Source organism: Convolutriloba macropyga, chromosome 4, assembly GCF_964194025.1.
Source record: "Convolutriloba macropyga chromosome 4, txConMacr16.3, whole genome shotgun sequence".
Lineage (NCBI taxonomy): Eukaryota > Metazoa > Xenacoelomorpha > Acoela > Convolutidae > Convolutriloba > Convolutriloba macropyga.
In genome coordinates, this window is record NC_134471.1 from 38767487 (window position 1) to 38794266 (window position 26780).

The 26780-nt window shown below is 33.4% G+C and overlaps 1 protein-coding gene across 3 annotated transcripts in view; it reads right to left on the reverse strand.

Moving 5' to 3' along the window:
• Positions 1-5645: 5645 nt before the first annotated feature.
• The window catches only part of LOC142338423 (neuronal acetylcholine receptor subunit beta-3-like), a 32785-nt gene continuing 11650 nt past the window's right edge, over positions 5646-26780 (reverse strand). For 2 of the 3 annotated variants that reach the window (XM_075388180.1, XM_075388178.1), the window contains 3 exons: positions 13940-14143; positions 6933-7349; positions 5646-6205 (listed from right to left, as the gene is read on the reverse strand). In XM_075388180.1, the coding sequence (XP_075244295.1) occupies positions 5709-6205; positions 6933-7349; positions 13940-14143 (1118 nt within the window). In that variant the 3' untranslated portion in view covers positions 5646-5708. The remainder of the gene's footprint in view (positions 6206-6932; positions 7350-13939; positions 14144-26780) is intronic. The other variant, XM_075388181.1, reaches the window with a different exon arrangement.

Consider the following 26780-nt stretch of genomic DNA (forward strand, 5'->3'; position numbering starts at 1 on the left):
ACGAATGCTAAGTACAAGTCTATACAAGGGCTTGAATTTTTGATTTTAGTAATAGTTGGAGACTACTTTTTTAAAAACAAACGGGGCACAGTCGAGACGAGGCGCAGTGTAACTAAAACAAAGCCGGCACGAATCAATGAGGCATTAATGAATATTACCACACGGTTGTTACCGCCAACGAGAAGTTATCAAACTCCGAGGCGAAGCCGAGGTGTTATGATAATTTCGAGGGCGATAACAACCGTGTGGTAATTTTTTTAATCAACACCTGCTGCGATCATTTCAAAATTGAACAAAGTTTCATTGGTTTCTCATTTTTATTTTTGTGGACAACTACATTTTCAAAGATAAGTGGTATTTCTTTGGATCTGTTATTCGTTTTGCCCTCATGCACCCCACCCCCCTCCCCTCTCCCACACACATACACTACTACACACACAGGCCCAAACACACACAGAGAGACACACACGCACGCACACACGTACACATGCACCCAAGTACACACGCACGCACACACACACACAAGCACGCTCACACATAAACACACACACTTACACACACAGAGACACGCGCACGTTCACGCACGCACACACGTACACACGCACACACACATACACACACACACACACACACATAAACCCAAACACACACACGCACACACACACACACACACACTTACACACCACAGATAACACACTACACACTCGACAGCATACCACACACACACCACACTCACACACGCCACGCACACCACACAAACACACACCACACAAACACCACACACACAACACACTACACACACACCACACATACGCCACCCACGCCACACCTACAACACGCACCACATACACCACACACGTTTTTTTTAGACTACAAGTTTATCAAACTGTTTCCATCATTAGACTACGAGTTTCCCACACTCTTTTCTCGCCACTGTTTACTTAGTAACAGTGGCGAGAAAAGAGTGTGAGAAACTCGTAGTCTAATGCTGAAGTGTTTTTCCAGTGTCGATCGGGCATTAAAATTTATTACACTGGCAGTTTAATTAACTGCTGTTATCGCAACAGGTGTTGATTAAAAGTTATTCTCTTATTTCGTTAGACCAGTTACTTTAGTAAACAAAACCGACTGATTTCTGAGACAATAACCATATTTGGCAAGTTTTGACTGAAACAATTCATTGAAATTGCTCTGCTGATCCATGATTCTACAAAAAAAAAAGAAACTGAACAAAGCAGCAAAGCGCTCGAAGAAAAATTTACATAACTTTCTGAAAAATTGTAAAATTACACTGGGTTTTGAAACAATATCTCTACAATGATCGCCGTACAAACACTGAAACAAAATCTTGATTTTGTTCTATGAGAACCAATCAGAAATTTAGTTTTTTCATTACAGTGTATATCATTATTTCAATTTACGGCTCATGTCGGAACTTCTGATGCCCCCTTTGTCCATTCTTATAAGTAGGTTTTATGAGCATACTAGAGCCGACCCCACCCTTATACTTAAAATTTTTAATCTATATCGTGACTTTGTTTATTTAGAACTTTCTCTGATTAAACAAAAAATGTATAGAGGAAATCTAACTAAGACCGCTAAGTTAAGGCTTCTACTTGAGGGCAGAAAATTGGCAAAGCATTCCTTATATGCGAGCTTTCAAATAGTAGTTGCTGTCTCGGGTTGATTATACTACTAAATATAATGCATGGTTAAATTGTGCCTTAAAAGCTTAAGTGAAAAACAAACCAAGCCGAAAAGTATTCAGTCCACACTTGATCTCAAAATTCTGCTTCAACTTAATTTTTATTATTTCAGGTTCCCAGTTAATATATTGTATTTAATTATTTTCAAAGAACAACTTGGTTCTTTTTCTGCAAGCAGAATTTCTGTACTTGGAACAGCTTTCATTTTGATAAAGTCATCGTTTCGTCTAGAGTAGGCTTATACCAGTAATTGGCACATTAAATGTACACTTTTTGAAGAAAACCCCGATGAAAATTGCAAGCAGTTTGCTCTACTAATTTTCCAAAGATTAGTTTGGCCTTTTTTGATTTGTACCTGAAAAATTTATTTTACAATTTTTAGCAAAACGAGATTGAATGTGAAATTAAAGTTCAAAAATTTGAAAAAAAGTGGAACATGATATCTTGCAAAAGGGATCCTTAACTGACAGCTGAAACTCGGTCTTTTTGTTGTTTTTACAGTCCAAATATTTGGACTTTATTGGTGGGCTATCTTTTTTTAGATCTCAGTCGGCACCTAATGCTTTACATGACTTTGAAACCATTTTTGTCATAAAATATTTGTGGAAATTTTGATTTTTGCCGGTTGTCCTTTTAATTACTCCTATCAATGCGACAGTTCTCAACGGTTGAAGCGTTTCAGTTTAAAGCCAAACCTTTCTTTGACTTTTATACATATTGTCGTAAGGAAAATTATTTGAATTTTTGAAAATTGCCTTTATGCGTTCTTCATTTTGATGTCTTATCAATCAGTCTCATTTAGGGTTGGTCTAACAGGTTGCCAGTGGCAAATTTTAAGCCTAATTAATGGTTCCGTTTTTTAGCTGGTGGCTTTTATAAATTTGACTCTATTTGTTCTCATAAAAGAAGATTTGCGAACGCTTGAGTTTTGCTTGAGTTTGATTGTGCATTTTTTGTTCTATCAATTGATTCCATTTATGACACGCCTTGCCGGCCACTACTTGGGCATAAAAGAGTCATACTAGTAGTTTGCATTCTTGCCATTTGTTTTCATGAATTTGACACACTATTTTTGAAAACATTTGTTGAATATCTCAATTATTCACCTTTTTGTTGATTATCATAAAATCTCTTCGCAAAATCTCATTAATAACCGTTCTTTCTGACTTTCAAGTGCAGCACAACTTTAATTTTAAATATTAGATTATCTTAAGCTTTTGTTTTTAATTTGAGTTTTGTTTTTTAATTTTGATGAGTTAGTTACCATTTTTTTTAAAAAACTTTTCAGCGAATTTCTGAATATATATACACATATATATATATATATATATATATATATATATATATATATATATATATATATACGCGCCTTAAAAACATATGCTTTGTTAACTAACAAAATTTGATGTTGCTGGAAAAATGTTAACGTTAAAACTGTTAGCTAAATCATGTTTTTTTGATTTTATCTCATAAAATACTGGACTATGTTTTTGGTGAAGTTTTCTTCTAGGTGAAATTATGGGCTCTAGCATTGTAGAGCTGTATGCTCACTACCATTTCGGTCGCTTAATTGCATGCTAAGTTACTGCTTGTAGGAGTAAAATGTCATTAATTTGTTTAAATAATTTTTGTCAACTAAAAAGAATCACTAAAACAAATGAAAAGTTGCAGTAGTCTCATGTATGAACCAAATTTTTTTGTTTAGCATGTTTATTTCTGATGACCTGTTTAAAAAAGAGTAATGTATAGACTCTTTTACAATTTGAAGCAATTTTTTATCCTCGAAATTTTGTCTGCCATCCAATCTTTTTTTGGAAGGCCTTATCAGACAACTTTGCTTTTTTAACACATAAAAGTAAATGTCGATTATCAGTTTAAAAAAAGGATTCCCTTGTGAAAATATTAATTTCTGTACAGATCTTTATCGAAATGCTTTGCAGTAAGTTCAGTTTTGCAATTATTCAAAAAGTAAACTTTTTGTATAATTCTCTATAAGAAACCGTACAATGTGTACTTAATCGTAGCGAGACACAAAATTGACTTTATAACCAAAAGATAATTCAAGTTGAGCTGCAGGTAATCAAAATTTACTGACGTGCAGCCAGTTTACTTTCTGAGACCAGATGGTTTTAAAACCAATGCAAATAACGCCTTCAAAAAGCCTTTGCTCGTTATACTTTCACCAAAATCTGGACATGAACCAATGAAAATCTAATGAACGCACGAAAGTCTTAACATGAATGCGCAAAGTTTGGTGAACGCACTGAAGCCTGAACATGAATGCGCTGTAATTGGTGCGCACGAAAGCCTGAGCACGAGCACGCAAAGTTTTTATTTAAGGAGTTTTTTGTAGCAAAAATGAAGTATTGCGTCATCTTGAATGAAAAAAAAACAACATTAAAAATATGCCTTCAAAAACATTATTTGAATGTTGTTTTAGAAGCATATTTTAATTAGTTCATCCAAAGTGATGCAATACTTCTTTTTTGTTACGAAAAGCTGCCTTCTAATGCCCCGCTTAATATGCAAAAGATGCGCTATCAAAACATTACTTTTTTCAATCGTTTTACTTGCCATTTTCTAAAGTTGGAAGGCATTTTAAAAATTGTGTTAACTATGGGTCTCTCTTAATATGTCCCAATCCCAATTGATACAGAATTAACATACCCAATCGATACAGAAAACAATCGAACAGTTCTTATTTCACAAAAAGATTTAAAGTTTATGGAAATTGACTTACGACAACTTCTTCAAGTTTATCAGTACCAACAAGAGATCCAAGTTAACCATTCAGCATAAGTAAAAATTGAATCTTAAGAGATGATATAAATGAATAAATTAAGAACTTGTCACGGACTAAATTTTGGTCTTCATTTTATGCATACAAAAATCAACTATTTTTAAAACATAGCCGGCAGATTGCCGGAATAGCTGCAAAAGAATAGACCTGTGTGCCATATAATAGAGATAGAAACAGATACAGATCTAAATTGAAAAAAAAATCGACGCCGCTCAAAAAAACTAGGCTAAAAAACATTCAGCGATAAATTAATAAAGCTTGTTAAAATTCCTTCCACAGAAGTCTCTTATTAGGAACCTTTACTGCACATATGAGTTCCTTTGACCTTGAACAAATTCAAATTAAACTTAAATTTTAAAGTGCAAAAGTCATTTTATTGAGTGAGGTAAGTAATCTAATCACGCAAATAACCTAAAAAGTTTCGCAAAAGCGAGTGAGAAATGACGTCACGCGCGCAAATGCCGTTAGTGAGAGGAAGAAGTCATTCAGAAAATTTGACTTTTTCAGCTTTGCGCTGTGAACAAATGTAAAACGAAAAAAGAGCGTCAGACGACGAAACAAAAAAACATAGCAGGACAAGTCCTGACGTACAATTCAAAGAATTTTTATTAACTAAACAGAAAATTAGACCTAAAACGGACTATGAATGGATTGGAAAAACCATTTAGAAAAAAAATCCGATCCAAAAAATCGAAAAAACAGTAAAAATCAAAGTGAAATTGTGGCATGTGAACAAAAAACCAGTCGCGAGAAATCGAAGTTTTGTTCAAAACACCGTATTCTCACTCTACTTTAAAATTAGAGCAAAAAAATTTCACGCCACAAAACCACTCGCTTTTTCGCTCCACTTCCTGTTTCGGCGTGACCAAAATCACTACTCCAATTTGACTTCAAAAATCATGGAATTGTGTGAACATATCTTAAAAAAAAGACAGCGCCTCAAAACAATTCAAATTCTTTGACTTGTAAAAAAAACCAAGAGCACCGCAATATAGCTACGCTCAGCTTACAGCTTCGCAGCTATAAAAAAATATTGAAATACCAAGTTTTTCACCAAGGAAAGAAAATTTAAAAATTTACCAAGTAAAGTTTTTGGTCCTTTATGGTTTAATGTTTGATGGCTAGAGCTGACTAATTAGCATTACAGCAAAATTCATACAAATTTAAGCTAGTTGCAAACATTTAAAAATTTTGCCTACAAGTTAAGTATACAGCATGAAACGTAAACAAATAGCAACTACAGAAAAAATATAGAAATACAAGCAAACTCTGTCTATAAATTGTGCGAAATACTTCCATAGAAATTCCATATTTTTCTCACTCTCAAGCAGCTTAAAATTGTCGACAACATTTCGAAATTTATCAGCAGGCAAATTGGGAAACTGTTGTTTAAATGGCGAGCTTCTTCCATGTCCATTTGCCATTTTGTGTTCAGCATTGTTTGTGTTTGTAGGCGTGACCATGGCTGCTCGCGCAATGTTCCACTTTGAAATTTTTGTTTGTTCACATTTATTTTCAATGACTGTCTCAGTGTTTTTGAATGAAACGTTTTGATTGGTCATTGCTTCGTTGAGACCTGGGAATGCCTTTTCCATTGCGCAAGGGCTGAGTCCGAAAGCGTACATGTATTTGCTGGATATGAGATATCGGGTTCTTCTGCCCATCTTGTGTTTACCTCGCATGTAGTGGATGTTGATCACTAAAATTTTGACTCATGAATCAGTCTGCATACGTTAACATATAAGTTTGAGACAATTTCTTTAAAAATCAAACTTACAAAACCGTATTTCAAACTAGCAAAAGCTTCAGTGCAAACTTTTTTGCGGCTATATTTAAAGAGTTCTTTACGTTATGTAAAAGGTCAGTGTTAATTTCAATTATACATAACCTTTACATGATGGACGCCGTATTGACAGGCCGCGTAATATTCCTAGCACCAATTTTCAATTTCAAAGAATCAAGAGGTTATGGTTACTAGCGTATAAAAAGGTAAGTGGTGTTTAGGAACGTGAAATAATCTTTAAAGTCCTGAAAATTAATGACGATTTTTGCTAATCAACGCAAACATGGTGAAGCAGACATGGTATAGATCTTCGAGCTGTGAGCTGTTTTCCCTAGAAAGTTTTTCATTTGCAGTTTTACAAATCTTACCAAAAGATCAGTCTGAAATGTGGGGAATAATAAGAAAAAGGGCAGCTGAGAACAGGCTACTGTAGGCCTAATGATGTTCCGCTGCGATTACGCAGGAACCACAATATTATTATTATTATTTGCAGTTTTACAAATCTTACCCTATCCTTCGAGGGAAATTTAGCGCTTAAGCTGTCATCAAACGAAGCCTTTCAGGCCGTAGACAAATTGGGCTCTTGGACATCTATATAGGTATGTCTGCGACCATATACTATTAAGAGTAGCTCAAATTTTACCTGTCATGGCGAGGAGGGAGCTGAGAGCTGTTTGGATAACTGCCGCGCAGACGAAGTAGCCAATACTTGGAAAGTTGAGTGAACTCGCGGGCAGAATGTCCGAAATAGATCCAAAGGACACAATCTCAGCCAATAAAATTGTAATCGAGAACGATATTTTCTCGCCCGATTCAACAGGCAACACGAATACAAAAGATGACATGCAATATAGTAACAAGTTGGGCATTACGAATATTATAGTGTAGAAAAGATTTCGGCGTTCAATGTGAATCTGCATAGTCATGACGTCAAAGAAGCGAAATCCTTTCCAGTTTCTCGAAGACGTGTTTATTCTTACTGGGCGAACTAGTGCCCATTCATCATGTTCCTTGTAGTATGCCAGATCAGCATAGTTCATTTCCACCTGTGGGTTCTTGCCTGAAAAGTTAATCGCAGAGTGTAAACGAAAGTGAAATTCTAAGCGTTAGAGCTAAAAAGGCGTTGACGCTCTCGAAACTAATGGGACCGTATAATGAACAAGGAGGCTCGGTAATGTGCGTTTGCACATGATGTTCCGACCCCGCCCATCCACCTTTTGATTTATTAGTTTTGAGGAAGAGAAAGAAAAGATTCAAAAACCCGGGTTGAATTTTTCCGCCCAAAATGACATAAGAGTGGGGCTGTATGGGACAATTTTTTTAGGAAAATGCAGCTCAAAACTCTTACGTCCTTTTGGGCCTCCAAGGGGGTGAAATGGTGTACGAGTGAGGGGGTAAAAGACAAATTAACCCCGCACTCTTACATCTTTTTTGGTCTGTCGAGGGGGGAAGAACGATGTAAGCGTTCGAGGGTAATGGAGAAATTACCCCCGAACACTTACATCGTTTTACCCCCTTGACAGACCAAAAAAATGTAAGAGTGGGGGGTTAATTTGTCTTTTACCCCCTCACTCGTACACCATTTCACCCCCTTGGAGGCCCAAAAGGACGTAAGAGTTTTGAGCTGCATTTTCCTAAAAAACCCTCCCATTGCAGCCCCACACTTACACCATTTTACCCCATCAATCTTACATTGTTTTAGCCCCCATACCTCTAGACTGCCAGTCTTGAACCGACAACCTCTGTACCCTCAGCTGCGTCGCCTTAACCTCCAGACCATCAATGCCTGTCCAACTCTTGACGGTCTATATATATGAATAATACTTGTTAGAAATGGCCTCTCTCAACAAATTACCCCCTCACTCTTACATCGTTTTACCCCCTCAGAACAAATTACCCCTCACTCCTACACCATTTTACGCCCCTTGGCAGCCCAACTCTTACATCATTTGACCCCCTCTGAACAAATTACCCCCTCACTCTTATACCATTTTACCACCCCCCCCCCTTGGCAGGACAACTCTTACCTCATTTTATCCCCTCTGAACAAGTTACCCCCTCACTCTTACGCCGTTTTAACCCCCGTGGCCGCCCAACTCTAACATTATTTTACCTGCTCTGAACAAATTACCCCCTCACTCTTACACCATTTAACCCCCCTTGGCAGCCCAAATCTTACATCAATTTACCCCCTCTGAACAAATAACCCCCTCACTCCTGCACAATTTTACCTTCCCCCCTTGGCAGGACAACTTTTACCTCATTTTATCCCCTCTGGTCAAATTACCCCCTCACTCTTACGCCGTTTTACCCCCCTTGGCAGCCCAACTCTCAACCATTTTACCCCATCTGGACAAATTACCCCCTCACTCTTACAACATTTTACCCCATCAATCTTACATTGTTTTAGCCCCCATACCTCTAGACTGCCAGTCTTGAACCCACAACCTCTGTACCCTCAGCTGCGTCGCCTTAACCTCCAGACCATCAATGCCTGTCCAACTCTTGACGGTCTATATATATGAATAATACTTGTTAGAAATGCCCTCTCTCAACAAATTACCCCCTCACTCTTACATCGTTTTACCCCCTCAGAACAAATTACCCCTCACTCCTACACCATTTTACGCCCCTTGGCAGCCCAACTCTTACATCATTTGACCCCCTCTGAACAAATTACCCCCTCACTCTTATACCATTTTACCACCCCCCCCCTTGGCAGGACAACTCTTACCTCATTTTATCCCCTCTGGTTAAATTACCCCCTCACTCTTACGCCGTTTTACCCCCCTTGGTAGCCCAACTCTCAACCATTTTACCCCATCTGGACAAATTACCCCCTCACTCTTACACCATTTTACCCCCCTTGGCAGTACAACTCTTACATCATTTTACCCCCTCGGAAAAAATTACCCCCTCACTCTTCTACCATTTAACCCATTGCAGCCCACTCTTACACGGAAAATTCAGTCAGGGGGGTAATTCCTGAAAAGTTCTCCCATTTCAGCCCATTGCAGCCCACTTTTACATGACAAATTTAGACAGGGGGTAGTTCCTCAAGTTCCTCCTATTGCAGCCCATTTCGGCCCGCTCTTACATGGCAATTTCAGTCAGAAGGGTAATTCCTTAAAAATCATCCCCTTGCAGCCCACTCTTACATGGAAATTTTAGTCGGGGGGGGGGGGAATTCCTGAAAAGTCCTCCCATTGAAGACCAATACAGCCCACACTTAAATGGCAATTTCAGTCAGCGGGGTAATTCCTCAAAAGACCCCCCATTGCAGCCCCAACTCTTACATCTTTTTACTCCCTCCGAACAAATTACCCCCACACTCTTACATCAATTTACCCCCAATAGACAAATTATTCCCCCCCGCACTCTTACAACAAAATGGGAGGATTTTAGGGAGGACATTTGACCCGGGAACTCTCATAACTTTCAGCAAACAGTTAAAGCTAGATTAGAGAACCGATGAGACTTGCCATCAATGAGAGTACTGGACAAGATACACCCAAAAACAAAGACTAGCAAACATTAATGACGACTAAAACTCGATGAATATATTTAAAAAACAGAATATAACAAAATGAAAAACGAATCCGATAAAAACCGATCTAAACAAAAAAACCTGTGTTCATTAGATGTTCATTGGATAAAATATAGGATATATCAATAATGCGACTCGGTGACAGGCCGAGAATAAAGAGCAAAAAGGACAAAGTTCAAAAATACATTTCTCTTTTTTTGAAAACAACCAACTTCAAATTGATTGAAACCAAACCATTTCGTATCAACTCGTCTCAGTAGGAAGACTAATTTATACGAATAAAAATGAGACTTGTTGTTATCTGTAATTTGTTGCAGGACTGCGAAACTAACAGCACCAATTGGTACGACCCATTAGTATGATAATGTGAAAAGGAAACAGAAAACTAAGAATGAGCGAATATCCAAAGATCACACATTTTTAAAATAAAAATCGGTAGTAATAAACGCAAAGAGACATTAATTGAAAATAAAACTATAATAAGGGATGTGTCATCATTTACTGGAAAAAGAATGACCAAGCTACAAAATTGAAAGAAATAATACAAAATTGAGAAAGCTCGAAAATCAACTGGTTTTTTTTAAAAGAAACATTTTCAAAAGTTCCAACAAACCACAAGTTTTGAACTTTAAACAAAAACGAAATCAACTTATGACTGCTTGGGAATCCTGTTGTGCTTGTTATTATTGAAGCCAAATCATAAGACGACAAAAACAGCAAATAAGTATAAGCTAGAAATTTCACCAACAATTTATTGAAGCCATAGTGTTGAAGCCATTATATCTATAATACATTAAAAAACCAATAAAAATTCAGACCGACAAACGCGATTCATTTAATTGCTCTAGTTCCCTTTTATTTTAACTGGGTCTTCTAGGTAAAACTTTTTGTAGAAAAGACAAAAAAATGAACCACAAATACTGACCAGTACCGAAAAATCAAAAAAGTTCTTATGAAAACACTATTCTAAGCACTATAGACATCTGTCAAAACATAACCAACAGCAGAAATACTGTTTAGGGCAACAGAAAATTGAAGTTCTGTCAATAATAAGACTTAGTTACTTGATGATGACAAAGATAACGGAAAATGGGAATAACAAAACTGTTTTCTTTAAAGCAAATAAATGAAAGTCTTCAAAACCGTTAACTAAAAACTGAAATCAAGGAGCAAATCAGTTAAAGAATCGCGGAAGCGTTTTTACTGCTAACAAAAAACCGAACGACATCAAAAAGAACGACATTTAGAGGCAAAAACAAAAAAAAATCCTAATAAATTTTATGAGATTACGGATCCACAGCCGTTAAAACTGTAGGCAATCAACTGAGGTCTGCGAACAATTTTTTTTTGCAAAATTCATTAAAGCCATTTGGAATTATCTTTGGTGTGATAAGTTGAAAAGAGAACAAATAACAATCCCAGATGCAGGAAAATATGCAAAAACTGAGAAAAACAAAAATGTTTTCCTAAAAAAATTAATTGAAAGTCATCAAAATTTTTAGCTCTAATCCAAAATTAGTAAATAGATTCATTTAAACGTCAATTAGGTCTTTTGATTAGCAGGGATAGGCCGTATGAAAACAAAAGAACCACAATTACAGGCAAAGACACAAATCCAGGAACAGCTTCTTTTGAGAGAACAGCTTCGTGGTCGTTAAACCTATCAGCAATTCACGGAAGTCATTCAAAAAGTTTTTGAACACTTCTTCAATGCATATTGGATCTATAAATAATATGATTATTTGAAAAGGGAATAACTACCTCAAATACAGGAAAACATGCAAAAATTCACAAAACTTTCATCAGAATTCATAGTAACAAGGCAAAAAATTAACTTGAAAATAAACCAAAAAAATTAAATTTTTCTCCGCTTGGAAAATAATTTGTCTTGTATAAATTCATACTAAGCTACATGTGGACAAAAAAGATTAAAAGTTGACAAAATTCAAAACTTCACTAACATTCTCTTAAATAAATACCTTCAAAGTCATAAGAGGCAATAGATAATAATTGAAGGCATTGTATAAGCTAACCTGCAGCTCTTTAAGAATCCATTTGAATCTATAAAAAATAAAACGTGGTAATGTAGCTGCAAAAAGTTTTATAAACGAATGCAAAACAAAAAGAAATCATTTAGAGTCTACAAAAACACATTTTTAAGATATAAAAACTATGAGCTTTTCTCTGAATACAAACTATATATTCATATGGCCTCATTTTGTTGTAAATAAGAATGATAGTCATTGATTGGGCCTGGATTCGAAATAATTCATGTCAGTAATCAACATAGAAAAACAAAACTGCGCAAAAGTTTTTGAAAAAGACCGCGCCCTTAAATTATCAGAATAATTATTCATTTTAGGAATCCATGATGAGTTGACCCCTAGCCCTGATTTTTCTCAGTGTCTAACAAAAACAAGTAATTAGTTCAAATTTTTGCAAAATAGATCATTTATTAAATGAAATATTTCAATAAACCAAAAACAAATCATGCACTTTGTATTTTTAGTTTTATTTTTCAACTCAATTTTTAGTTTTATTTTTCAGCAATCCGGCAAAATTGAATTCCAGAAAACGCCTACAGGAAACGGATGTATAGCTATTTTTGTAGGATTTTTCAAAGATTGTGACAGCAGATGCGTCTACTTTTCGCAAATTTAAACGAAGTAGGAAACAAAGCTTATTTGGAGTCTTTTTTGAGTTAAAAACGTATCAAATTCGAAAAATTTAGAAGAAATGTTTACGAAAAAGCTCGATTAAAACGAGTTGGTGAGCCTTCTCTATCATTCACGTAAAACCAATTGATTTTTGAAAAATTTTAACAAGCTGGCACAATTAACAAAAATTTGGTCAAAAATTACCGAAAATGTGAATAAAAACAAGGGAATTCACTCTATTTTTCTCAAAAGTTTAAACCTCGTTAACTCCCCGTAAAATACGAAAATTAAAAAGATCGTTTTAGTTCCATATTCTAAGCTGGACGAGCTTTCTGATGATACCAGTCTCAATTCTCTTCGATGAATATTTCGAACGGCCAAAATTGTCTGAACAAAAAAAACCGATTTGAGTATATAGTTCCTCCCCCCACATGTGGGTCGGAACAATTAAATCATAAAATGCAGGAAATGAATGACGCACCGTTGGGCAGTTATAAAAAAAATGTATCAATAAAATATTTCTGGAATATTGAAACTGGTGGAGATCGGGACTGTCTCTACTACAAAAAACATTCTTTTTTGAATAAGAATATGAGTTTTCGGCTCAATATCAAACTTCAAGAATTAAGAAACTCAAAGTTATCATGCAATTACCGACGATTTGGCTGCAAAGAAAAATAGTGTTGATTTTTGTCGCCCTCGAAACTCGAAAATAATATCGCATTTAATGACTTGACGCTGATAAATTCTGAGAATATAAAATCAAAGAAGTTGAACTGAGATCTTATCAGCAATTGAGCAATAGAAATCAAGGGTTGCTTGTCATAGACGTAAACCTCAGAATTTTGGCTATACATATTTGAAAACCTTTGTGTCTTTAAACTGATATTTTTTACCTAATTAAAATATCTGAGGCAATTATAGTCTCAAAAACATAATCCAGAAATTGCCATTATTCCTCAAAATGCCTCACTTTTAGAAAACTTCAAATTCTGAAAAAATGCAGTATATCGAATAAAAAAATTCAGTTATGTCTCTGATCCAATAATGAAATTTTGCGAATGTGCATTTTTTTCTTTCGAAAATTTAAGAAATTTAATGTTAACTGTCCCTTGGCAACAGTTCGGATGTTTCGTGAGATTTGCGTTACATTTCTTCTTTCGCTACCGAGAAAAAGTCATCCATCTCCTAACCATTGAAATACATCTATAAAATCAATGTTAAGTCTTGCTGTTTCAAAATTACAGTTTTAATTCATAATATGCATTGTTGAATAACTGGGACATGAGTTATTTTGAACAGAGACAGCAGCCTTGGATGTCCTCACTTGCTCTTTTTTTTAGCAAACTCAATATATCAACCCGACTCTTCCACCTCCTCCCTCCCCCCAGTTACTATTCACCGTGACTTATTTACAGGAATCTATAAATAAAGCAATCTCCTTACCAATAATGTAGACAGCATTGTCCAGATTCCATGGTCCAAATGTGATGTTGCATTTATGACTGTCGTAGGGGAAGAGGGTGACGTCAAAAGAGCAAGACACCTGGACAGTCACAAAAGATGACCAGCAAGACACCAGTCCAGATCCATGATACACAGCCTGGCGGTCAAATGCCTGGTAGGCAACGTCCACAGCATCAAGAGCTACTGCAGAAAACATACAAACAAATACAATCTTGGAAAACGAAGGACCATGTCAGAGGTCGTAAAGTGAAGAACAATATGAATCTATGTGAATCAATATTGCGTGAGTAGTTTTTTTTTCTTCAAAAATGACATTGTCTTAAGTCATTGACATTGTAAAGAACAAATAACATTGTGGACTTGAATGCAACTGAAATTCCCCATTTTAAAAAGCTTTATCATGAAAGTTCCATAGCAAATCATAAGCACTACAGTAAAATGATTCTGTGATAAAACTCTACAAGCTGGCTCAGTTGGGGGCGTTTCAACACGACGACATTTGAAATGGGCGTCACCAAAATTTGCATTAGATGGACGACAAAATTAATTAGTACCTGCAATCCCTCAAAATGCGCTGAAAATTCAGTCCGAGTTGAGGGGCCGACAGACATGCTTCGCCTGATTACGTCCCACAGTGTGTGAGAGGCCTGGCCATGAACAGCTGTCTGTCATTTTTATTATTTGTTTTGCCTTGGTTATCTTTAATTACTTGAAGTCAACAATGATTCTCAAAATGCCATTATTGTTCCGACCCCTATTGAGGGGGGAGGAACTATATACTCAAATGGGTTTTTATTGTTCAGACAATTTTCGCCAATCGATATAATCATCGTAGAGAGTTGAGACTGGTATCATTAGAAAACTCGTCCAGCGTAGAATATGGAATCAAAAAGATTTTTTTTCCTTTTCGTTTTCTACAGTGAGTTATCGAGGTTTAAACTTCTGACAAAAGTAGAGTGAATTCCGTTGTTTTTTTTTCACATTTTCCGGAATTTTTGCCTAACTCTTCGTCAATTTTGCTAAAATTTGTTAAAATTTTTAAGAAGAGTGTTGTTGAATTTGTTCCTAAAGACGAAAAAGTATTTTTGATTATTTTGATTTAATGTTTTTGTCAAAAATTTGGGCTAAATATTTCAAAATTACGACTTTTTCATCAAAAACAGCAAGTAATAAGCTTCTTTAGTAAATCTTTACAGTCTTTTGCTAACGTTAATCGTTGAATATCAAAAACGCAGACTTCCTTTTTCAGTTTTTGACTATTAAATTATCCATATCATTAGCATTCGAAAAATTAAGTGTTCCTGATGGACAATAAGCATTAGCAGGGCTAGTTTTGGACTGATCTTGGACAGATACAATCCAAAAAGAATTCGAATTGTAATCAGTCGTTCTTATTAAAAAAATTGATCTTTTTATGTTAATTAAAGAACAGAATATACCAAATCAAAGCTCAAGAGCGATAGGTTTAATTGACTTCCTTAACAGCTCCAATTTAATGAGCTTATTGTTTTAGTGGAAAGCTTATGGTCGTTTTGACGAAAAAATAATTTATTTTAAAATGAATAATGGCTTCTTAAACTTTTCTTCTATAATTTTTTTTCTTAAATTGGTCAACTTGTAGCAAAATTTCAGCAAAGAAAGAACGCTTTTTTTCTGCTGATGGACAATTTTATCTCTATTGCGGTTTTAAGCCTTAAGTTATTGTTTTCTGGCTTTGTTTCTACTAAATTTTAGATTTTTTTATTTTTAGATATTTGCCAGTTTTTCACGTTTTCTAGTTCTTTCACATTATCACATTATTGAGAGTTCTCATATTACAGGACGGGCTTTCAAAATAAGTCACAATTAATCAAATGGAAACCGTGAATGATATAGATTATCGTTTTAACGGCTTCGGCACTTCTTTCTGAAGAATTTATTTGAATTTTTTAAATTTGTCTTTAATTGTCGTTTTTACTTTGTCGTTTGAGTCGAATCAAATTTCCTGTATAATGACAAGTTTCATTGGTCTTTCATCAAAAATAGATGAGCCAATATTCTGATATTAGTAGATAGCTGATGGCTTTCATGACTTTGAAACAATTGTTTTCCAAAACAAAAAACAACTTTTTAGCTTCGCAACTTTGCTTTTTATTGTCTTTTTGTTAGCTAGTGCCTTCAATTACAGGTTGATACGAAATTATCGATTTTAAGATTTCAAAAGCGATTGGTGTCAAAAGATCTGATAATTTTACAGATTTCGGTATGACCTTCTTTTTGTGAAAAAATCGGCTTCGACACCGATTTTGCACAAAAAAAAGTATATTAGTTTGATTTTTGTCATATTCGACGCTCTTTTTGTAGACGCAAGACATGTTCTGAAGAATTGCGGGTCTTAAGAGCTTCCATTGGACGTATAAACGAAACTATTTGTAATTAATGGTTTTCATGACTTTGGTAGCAATTTTATTTCGAAAAAAAAAACCAAAAGCAGTACTTAATTTTGCGTTTATATCTTTTTGTCTACTTGTTACGAAGTCTCAATAATGAAAGGCCACATACTACATTATCTGTGTTTGAAGATGGCGCAATTGAACATATTTCCAGGGCCAAAACATGGCTTTACGGCTTCGACAGCATTTTCTGGCAAGTGATAATTGAATTTTTGTACGTTCTCTTTTTGTTCTTTATTAATTGCATAAAAAATTGAATAAGGACAGATCTGAATTCCCTTCTACAGAAAAATCAATAATCGTAATTTTTGGGGATATTTTAGTTGATTTCTAATGGCTCTCATTACTTTGAAAATAATTGTTTTCAAAAAACTAAGCAAACTTTTTATTTTTACTGTTTTTGTTCTTTTCTGTCTAATTGTTACTAAGCCTTATTATGGACTGGTCCCATGACATTTCTGGGGACCCACATGTAATTTTGCTTAGTTGCAGTTTTATCTGACGCTACGTTGACTTCGTTATTAAGTACATAAAGTTTTTGATGTAATTATTGTTTGTTGTTGTTGTTTGATTTAACTGTTCGTCTAAACTCGATTTCTTAATATTGGCAAATCTCATCAATCTAATGCATCATTTTTTTACTCCACTGAATTATTTGCTTTGGAGGCTATATTTTTGTTCATACACCAATTTTTTTTTGAAAAATACTTGAATTTTTGGGTTTTTCTACCTGTTCCTCATTTGGTAGACAAAAAGCTAAAACTTCGGATGAGCGGGTCGGAACTTTATGTGCGATCGCACATTACCGAGCCTCCTTGTCGATATATAGTAACAAAGTAGCAATGTTTAGAGAGTGTTTTACAATGATAGTGAATACAATTGTCGTTCAGTTGAAACAAAATACAGTGTAGTTTGTTTGATTCGTCCTACTGTTGACCGGGTCCAAGCTCAGCTAGCATGAAGTAGATACAAATTATATACAAAATTTTTCTAAAGCGTCGCTCAGATTTCATTGAAGAATGTAATATCTTTCAATGTAAGTTCACTCCCACCAAACTCAGCAATCTGAATGGATTTATTTGTCTATATCAGCGCGGAAGATGTCTGAGATTGAGATCCAGCCCATACTTTCGCGACATATAAGCATCAGAACACAGGAGACTGCTCAAAAAATTGTGCATTACAACATCTAGAACTAGATTTTTCCAGATTAACTATCATATGAAATGAGAGAAATAACAAAAACCCAATTTTATAATGTTGCCCAATTTTATAATTTTAAGTATTTAACAATGCAGACAAAATTTTGGTGACTTTTTAAACTCTTTTTTTTAGATGCAGGGGAGTGGAACAAGGAAATGAGGCGTGGCTGATATATGGCAGAGGGAGAGATGTATGTGGAGGGCAGAGCGGGAGGTTGCACGGAGTACGCTTCGGTATGGTTTCAGTGTGGGGGGGGGGGGGGGGGTGGTGATGTTTGAGGTAGTTGGGGAGGGGTAGCAAGGGGTTAGGAGTTTGGTTGCCGGTAGCTAGGGAGGAGAGAATGTTATGGGCAAAATTTCTGAATTTTCAAAATGACATCTCACCTTGAAATCAAGCAGAGATTACTAGCTATTGAGTGAAAGATACATAATGATAGATACATAATAGAAACAAAAGTCCAAGTCAGATATCCCGCAGCCAAAAAAACCTGTGTGATACCAGGACTCCTCTTCGAGTCATAACAACAGTATCAACACATACAATATGCGTAACATCAGCGAAGAAGCACTTGTACGTAGATATTCATCAGTAAAAAGTTTAGAAGTTAAGGGATGTCAATTAATTTGGTTTAACGTTAGTAGTGGATAAAACAAGGAAACGAACCACCAGTAAAATTTGACCCTTTCTCCAAACGCTAATCGCGCTTGTCGAATAGGGCCAAATTTTACTGCTTTTTGGTTTCCTTGTTTTATCCACTACTACATATTCACTCTAAGTCTAACATTAAATTAAGAAATGGCTTAATTCTAGAAAATAATAATAAGCTCGTTTGCAAATTCACCACTTTTTCGTTTTTTCACACTTTTATGTTAAATCTTTCAGCATATTCCTCGAATCTATCTTTGGCATGAGTATATCTATATCTATGTAAATAAAAATATAATCTACACTTAAAATTTTTAAATCTAAATCCGCTGATGTGTTGATTTTCATTACACATAATACAAGTTATATATAGACTAGGATCATTATAATGCATATTCATATGATTAATTAAATCTCTATTCTTAAAGTAACCCTTACAGATATAACATTCAAATAAACTACCTAAACATTTATCACAACATTTTCTCCATGATTTATCTTTACAACCACCACATTTTACTGATGTAGACATTTTTAATTTGTATGTTTTCGAAAACGAATTTTTTGTCTATAAAAAAATGTCTAAAGTAGAAAACGTAAACTTTCGTTATATTTGTGATTTGACCTTTGAAACAAGGAAACAATTTGTCGAACATAACTTAAGTGATGAACACTTAAACAAGGCGAGAAAGGCGTATGAGGATGAAGTGGAAGATGAAATCTTGGAGAAGGTGTATAATCCTGATGAAGATGATTACGTTCTCAGATCTCAAGATCTACGAAGTAGCTTTGCTAATAATACTAAGGATATTATTAAAACTAAAACTGAAACTGAAACTAAAGCCAAAACTAAAACAGATACTGATGATAATATCTACATCAGAATTAAGTATGAGTGTAAAGAATGTCATGAAGAATTTAGGAATAAAATAGCGCTAACTACTCATTCATATAGTCATAATTGCAAGTATCTAGAAAACACAGAATGATTTTTTATATAAACTCTAGGCAGAACATGAGAGAATTTTATATTACTGATAAAGCTGGAAATTACATTGAAGACATAGACGAAGCCATTAATAACTCTTTAGAAGAAACTAAAAACTGTTACCAGTATAGAAAAGTTAAGAGTTTTAAATATAAGATCACAGCTGAGTGTGAGTACAAAAAGAGAACCAAAGAAAAAGCTAAAACTACTAAAATATTTTTCAACACTGACTATATTATTGATAACGCATTATATGAAAAAGGAGACTTCACTCAATGGTTGAACTTTGAAAAGGAAATATATGAGGGTTATGGCTATAACTTTGAGTTTCTAGGATTAAGAAGTATTTAGATAAATATTGAAACAACTAAAGCATCTATTGGTAGTTATATAGATTTACCCCCCGATCTCAAAAACTCTAAATCAATATTGAATATACGCAATTCCAAATATAACTGCTTGCAACTGGCTATTACTGGTTGGCTATATCCTGCTATCGATCCGCGAAGTGGCTTTCTCAATAATGCAACAAGCGAGAAAAAATATGTAAATAATCTAATTGAAGCACGACAACGAAATGAAGATGATTTTGCTTATATAATGAGAATACAGAAATTGTACAATACTAATATTTGGATATACAAACCTTGTGATGGGGGCAAAGTAGAATTGTTTAAACCAGTGGATGATTTTGATAAAGATAGAAAAGATGTCAGAATATTGGTTTGGGGGAATGGGCTAACAGAACACTGTGCTCTAATTTAAAACATAGAAACCTTGTTAGATCGACCAAATAAAAATAACATTAAATATTATTATTGTGATAGATGTACATATTGCTTTGATTCAAAAATTAAATACAACAAACATGAAGGTAACAACTCTTTCAAACCCGAGGTTGTTTGTCCTAAGAAGAAAAAAATTTTTTTTATAAATGAACACAAACGTCAGAATATAAAAAATATTATAACTGCTGATATAGAATGTTGCATTGTTGAAGTCACGACCAATGGCTGTAAGTATGTAATAGCTGAACACATACCAATAATTGTGGGTTACATCTGGCAGTGTAATTTCAAATACTTTTTCGGTATTGATTGTATCAAAAGATTTGCTAGTGATCTATTAGAAATAGAAACTGAGAATAATTTCAAGCGCAACAAAATGATTTTTATTGAAAAAGACAAATTATATCATGAAACTAATAACACTTGTCATATCTGCAGTAAAACATGTATTAACAAAGTAAGAGGTCATTGTCATGAAACTGGTAAATATAGAGGACTAGCATGTAGAATATGTAATCTGAAACAAAACTTCATTCCCATAATATTCCATAATGGTTTTGGTTATGATTTCAATCTACTATATAGTGAACTCTTTAAACATAATAATGATAAAAGAAAAGTAGATAACAAACCACTAACTGCTGGTAAGTTTAAGATGTTTAGCATCGGTTGTCTCAAATTCTTAGATAGTTATAACGTCTTAGCTATGCCTCTAGATCAAATGGCGAAGATATACGGATGTAAAACTAAAACATTATATCCATATGAATACGTTGGTTTGGACTCGTATGATGAAGTTATAGGTATTTTAAAAACAGACGACTTCAAATCCTCACTTCACTACATAAAAAATTACCAACACAAGAAGAAGTAGATAACTTTAATAATGAAAAAAGTCATAAAACCAGAAAAGATCTAACTATAGAGTATTTACAGAATGTTGTCGAAATATCAGACTATTGCATGAATGATATGTTAAAAGAATTCATGCTCAATCCACAACATTACGTTAGTCTACCAGGTTATAGTTTTGATTGTTTTTGTTAATGTCAAGTGGTGTTACATTAGATACATTACAAGATAAACAAATGTTAGATGATTTTGTTGGAGCAAAGAGAGGTGGTATATGTGGATTAATGGGTGAGAGATATATTAATAACAGTGATTGTAAGTCCATATGGTACATAGACGCTAACAACCTATATGGTTATGCAATGATGCAAAAACTACCTTGTAAGGACTTCCAATTTACTACTACTACTACTACTCTAGATCCGCGAAGCGGGTTCCTCGATACAATATTGAATTCTCCAGATGATAGTGATCATGGTTACTATATAGTTTGTGATATTGATTATACTAATAGTTGTAAAGAGAGAACAGAACAGTCAGCATTAATGCCTAATAAGAGAAAGATAAACGATAATGAATTGGGATATCGAGAAAGAGATGGAGGCAAAGCAAGATCAGAGAAATTAATCTTAGACCAAAACATCAAAACAGAATACATGGTTCATTATAGGATGTTAAAGTTCTAAGTTAAGATGGGTGTACAAGTTACTAAAATACATAGAGTAATTAATTTTAAACAAGATTATATATGTAGAGATTATATACAAAACAATACTAATAAAAGAGCAACAACTAAAACTGAAGCAGAGAAGGATGTAAAGAAGTTAATGAACAACTCCCTATATGGAAGAATGTGCATGAATCCCCTACACTTCCTTCAAAGTAAATTCTTACACGATGAAGAAAAGATAATGGAAAGTATAATTAAACCAACATTTAAGAATATAACTAGATATAGAGATTATAGCCAAATTGAATATATAAAGAAAAAAATAGAATATGATTCTCCAGAATATATAGGCGTTACTATCTTAGAATTAAGTAAATTACATATGTATAATGTATTTTATAATATTCTACAACCATCTCTCAAAGACCTAACACTTCACTATATGGATACGGATAGTTTCGTATTAAGTTATAGTGAAGGTAGTGTCGATAATGATCATATGGACTTAAGTAATCTAGAACCACCATTCGAAACCAATAATAAAGTCCCCGGGAAATTCAAACATGAATTGGGGAGTAAGATTATTGAAGAGTTTGTGGCCCTAACACCAAAGGCATATAGTTTTAAAAATTACGCAAATAAAACTAAGGAGAAAGGTGTAAAGAAGCAGAACAACGCTAAATATAAAGAGTATTATGATGCAGTTATGTATAACACCTAGAGAACTGTACATGAAAGTAAAATACAAAAAATTGGGGATAGCATGACAACAACAAAAACAAGTAAGATTAGTTTAAATACATTCGATGATAAAAAATTCTACGTAAATAACATCAAAAGCTATCCCCATGATGATAATCTATTTCTATTTAAAAGAGATTTAATAAATAAGATCTACCAAGCAGACCCATCCCTGTTTAAAGAATCATTAGAGGTAATAATGAAGAGTATTAAAGAATTAACAATTAAGGAAGATAGAAACTTTATTGAAGCTGCTATTAGATTATATAATGACCTACCTACTTAGTATAACAATGTTTTTATAAATAAAAAATGACTAAGCTAGATAAACTTAAAACAACAAGAATATTATGGTGACATAGGAGACTTATTTGATCCTTTAACTAAAACTTTAAATGCAAACAGTGAAAGCTAGCCCACAATGAACACAATCTAGCATTAAATGAACAAACATTAAGAGCAATAGATTGGCAAAATCAAGAGTTAGATAAACAAACTAGAATGATCCAGCAAGTTGGTTTCCAGTTTAATGAAACTGCTTCTCGGATCGGTGAAAACACTTCCAAGATTAACGAAACGCTAAAGGGGACTATAAAGGAAACTCAAGATATAGCACCAGTTTTTGTTGAATCAAAGACAGCCAAACTTCTTCATGACATAGGGGCTCAAACTAATCCTCAATTATAATTAGAACTCGTAGATTTACCTACTAGGAGATATAAAATGAATGGTGTTAATATAACTCTAGAGCAGAGTGCAATTTTAGTTAGGGGTAATGTATATGTGTTTTCAGAAGGATTTACTGGTTTTCTTACCAAATCAAATGTAACATATGATGATAATATTGAGGAAGATGAAAACAAAATTAAAAGGTTTTAAAGGATATTAGATATGATGTAGGAAAAGAGGGTAAGAAAAGCGCTAGATATAGAACAATAAAACGTATAATGGGGGTAAAAGATGATGTATTTGGCAGGGGTTTAAATAGCAACCCCAACCCAAATAATCAACGAAGTTGCCATTTTAATGCTTTGTAGAAAGACTAGAATTATTAATACTAGAAACAAAAGCTGGTCATGGTGGATTATATGATGAAATGCTAGATATATCTAAGCAACTATTATCTATGAATATTATTAATCAAGAGCAACTAGATAATTTTGTTTTTAACTATGGTAAATAAATAACGATGGAAAAACAACAACAACAATTAGCTAAAGAAGTACACAGTCCTCAAATAACAAAGTTTAGAAGAGAAAGAATAATACCATTATATAAAGATGAAACATGGTCAGCTGATTTAATTGATAAGTCATCTCTAAGTAAATACAATAGTAATTATAAGTTTATATTAACTGTTATAGATATATTAACAAAATTTGCATGGGCTATTCCATTAAGTAATAAATCTGGTTTATCTATAACTAATGGTTTTAAAATAGTATTAAGTGAAAATCCACAGGGTGCTTCTGAAATTCGAAAACCAGAAAAGTTATGGGTAGATAGATGTAGTGAGTTTTACAATAAAACATTTAAATCTTTACTTAAAGAATATGAAACAAAACTATATTCTACTTATAGTGATTTAAAGGCTGTGTTCATAGAGAAATTTAATAGAACCTTATTACATATAATTAATAAACCAATGTTCATCAATGGCGATGGTAATTGGGTAAATATAATAAATGATGAAGTCATAAACAATAACAATAACATTCATTCAACAATTAATATAACACCAGTTGATGCTTCTAATAATCCTGATAAAGTTAAATACTATGTTAAATCTACCAAAGCAACAGCAAAATTTAAAGTTGGTGATTATGTTAGAAATGCAGATAAACGTAATATCTTTTCTAAAGGTTACACTTCTAATTGGAATACAGAACTATTTAAAGTTAATGAAGTTCTAAAAACACAACCACCAACATATAAAATAGAAGATATTAATGGTGAGATAATAGAAGGTAAATATTACGAACAGGAATTATTAAAATCCGAGTTTGAGTTTTAATCTAATAATAAAGTTTTAAAATCATTAAATAGAGTTGTTTTTGTAAACAAATACAAAGATGACAAGAAATAGATTGAACCAATCAAATAGATACACTGGGCGCTGGTATCATCAATCAACAAACAATTTAACACTAAGTATGGCTCCTGGGTTATTACTAGAAGATAATGATAATATTGATATGGAGGATACCTATAAAATTACAAATGTACATACTCCGATAGATGAAAAAGATGTTGTTAACAAAGAGTATTGTGATAATAACTTATTATCTTCTAATAATAAAATAGACATTTTAAGTAAAAACATAACTGAGCTATGAAAAGGTGAATTTGATAAAGTCACAACTAAAACATTACAACTAAATGAAACACCAGTTGATGATGAACTAATTAATCAGCAAATGAAGTCACAAATACTGTTAAAGTTGCTGCTGATACTATCTCTAAATATAATCAATTAAAACAAGAATTTGATAATAATAAGTTTAATCAAAATATTACTAACATACATTTAGATGATATGTTTACTAACGGTCTAAGAGAAATGAAAGAGTACAATGAATCTCAGAGAAAATTAAAGTACAAAATATAATTGCTATGCTTTTAAAAATTACCTTAGTTGATAAAAAGAGCAAGCAAGACTTGAGATGCATTATGGTTATAAACAAGAAGATATAATGAAAGAAATAGAAAGAATTTTTACTAATGAATATAAGCAAAGCTATGACGGAGTCCATGACCAATCCAACAGCACCGAGTGAGGGAATACTATATCCAGATTTGTCATCAGTATCAGAACGATTAATAAACGAAAAGATTCAAACTAATAATAAATTTAACAACAATATTAACTTTATAAAAGATATAAGAAACTATTAAGAAACTGAAACTATTAACTATAATAAGAAGTTAAGTAGATAAAAAAGTTATATTAACGCAGCTGAGATAACAGAAACACTATTGGGGAATACCTTGTTATATACCAACAGCTTTGGCTACAGCAACTGTTGGTGGTTCATTATCAAAAACAATTAATACTAAAATACGAAAAAAAATTATAAAGTCCTCACAAATGTATATTTTAAGTAAACAGTTTAGCGACAAGTTTAATAAACTATATAATAAATCAATGAAAGATAATAAAATAGATAATGATGAATATAATGAATTAAACAAGGTATATGAAGAATATAAGAAGAATCGGCGAAGCCGCAACTCCGTTGATAAAAAAAATAAGTTAGGTGTTTTTTTAGATTAAAGCTATTAGTGTTTAGTAATAGCAATGTTTTTAGTAATAATAATATGAGTATTAATATTTAGAGATAGATATAGAGTTTTAACTGAAACTATAGTCTTAGTCTTAACCTTAGCCATAACTAAATTTTCTTCGTACCTAAGTATAAACCTCTTCCTTTTTGTACTACCTTTATACATTCACCACCAGTTGCAAATTTAATTAAATCAGGTGTGGCTGATAAAGCAGCTCTAGGGTTTCTAGATGCAGCTCCACTTCCTATTTTACTTGCTATTTCTAATGCTCTTACAGGATTGTTAGCAACTTTCTTTCCAAAGTTAACTGTAGCTTTACCAACACTTTTAAAGAAATCTTTCAATCCCTCAGCTTCCATTGTTCCATCAGATACATTCATTGATTTATTCCTTCTACATTTAGTGCAGGATCCTCTTAATGTTTTAGTACCTTTTGAAGTAATGGCTCCACTTATATTATTAATACCACTGTAATGTCTGCCACCAACACAATAAGAATTAGTTTTGAACTTATTTAAAAGACTCATTTCTGTAGATAAAAAATAATGGAAGTTAAAAAGTATAATCTTTTTGTTTTTATTAATTCTAAGCGTAAGGCTAAACCATTACCTAAGGCTAAGATTAAGCCAAAGCCTAAAACTGAACTTGAAGCTAAGGGATTGACTCTGATAATAAAAAGAAACTGGAAACTATTTATGATAAAGGTTTTGTTAAGACTAGTAGGAAATAGTTTGATTATCATTGATTTAGTCATTGATTTAACCACTGATTTGGTCATTGATTTAGTCATTGATTTAGTCGTTGATTAAGTCATTAACTATAATTATAATTATGATACAATATCAACCATCTTATTACCATCACTATTAACACTAACAACCTTTCTAGTTAATACTAATGCATGACATATAACATCTGCAACTGCAGCACTAAATTTAAAACTAAGTTGTATTGGTTGTGGACCTATATGATCACTTTGATATCTAGTATCGAATACATATAATCTATAACTACTTTTGAATGTTCTTTGATTTATATATGGTTTTTTATTATGTGGTAACCCTTTTTAATCTTTATTAAAGCTAACAATCTCTTAAAAAGCCTCATTATAAATATTAGTACTATAATTTATATTCATTCTATCCTAGATAAAGCTCACTACCAATCTTACAATAACATTCAGTAACATTCATTATATGAAATGTACTTGCATCAT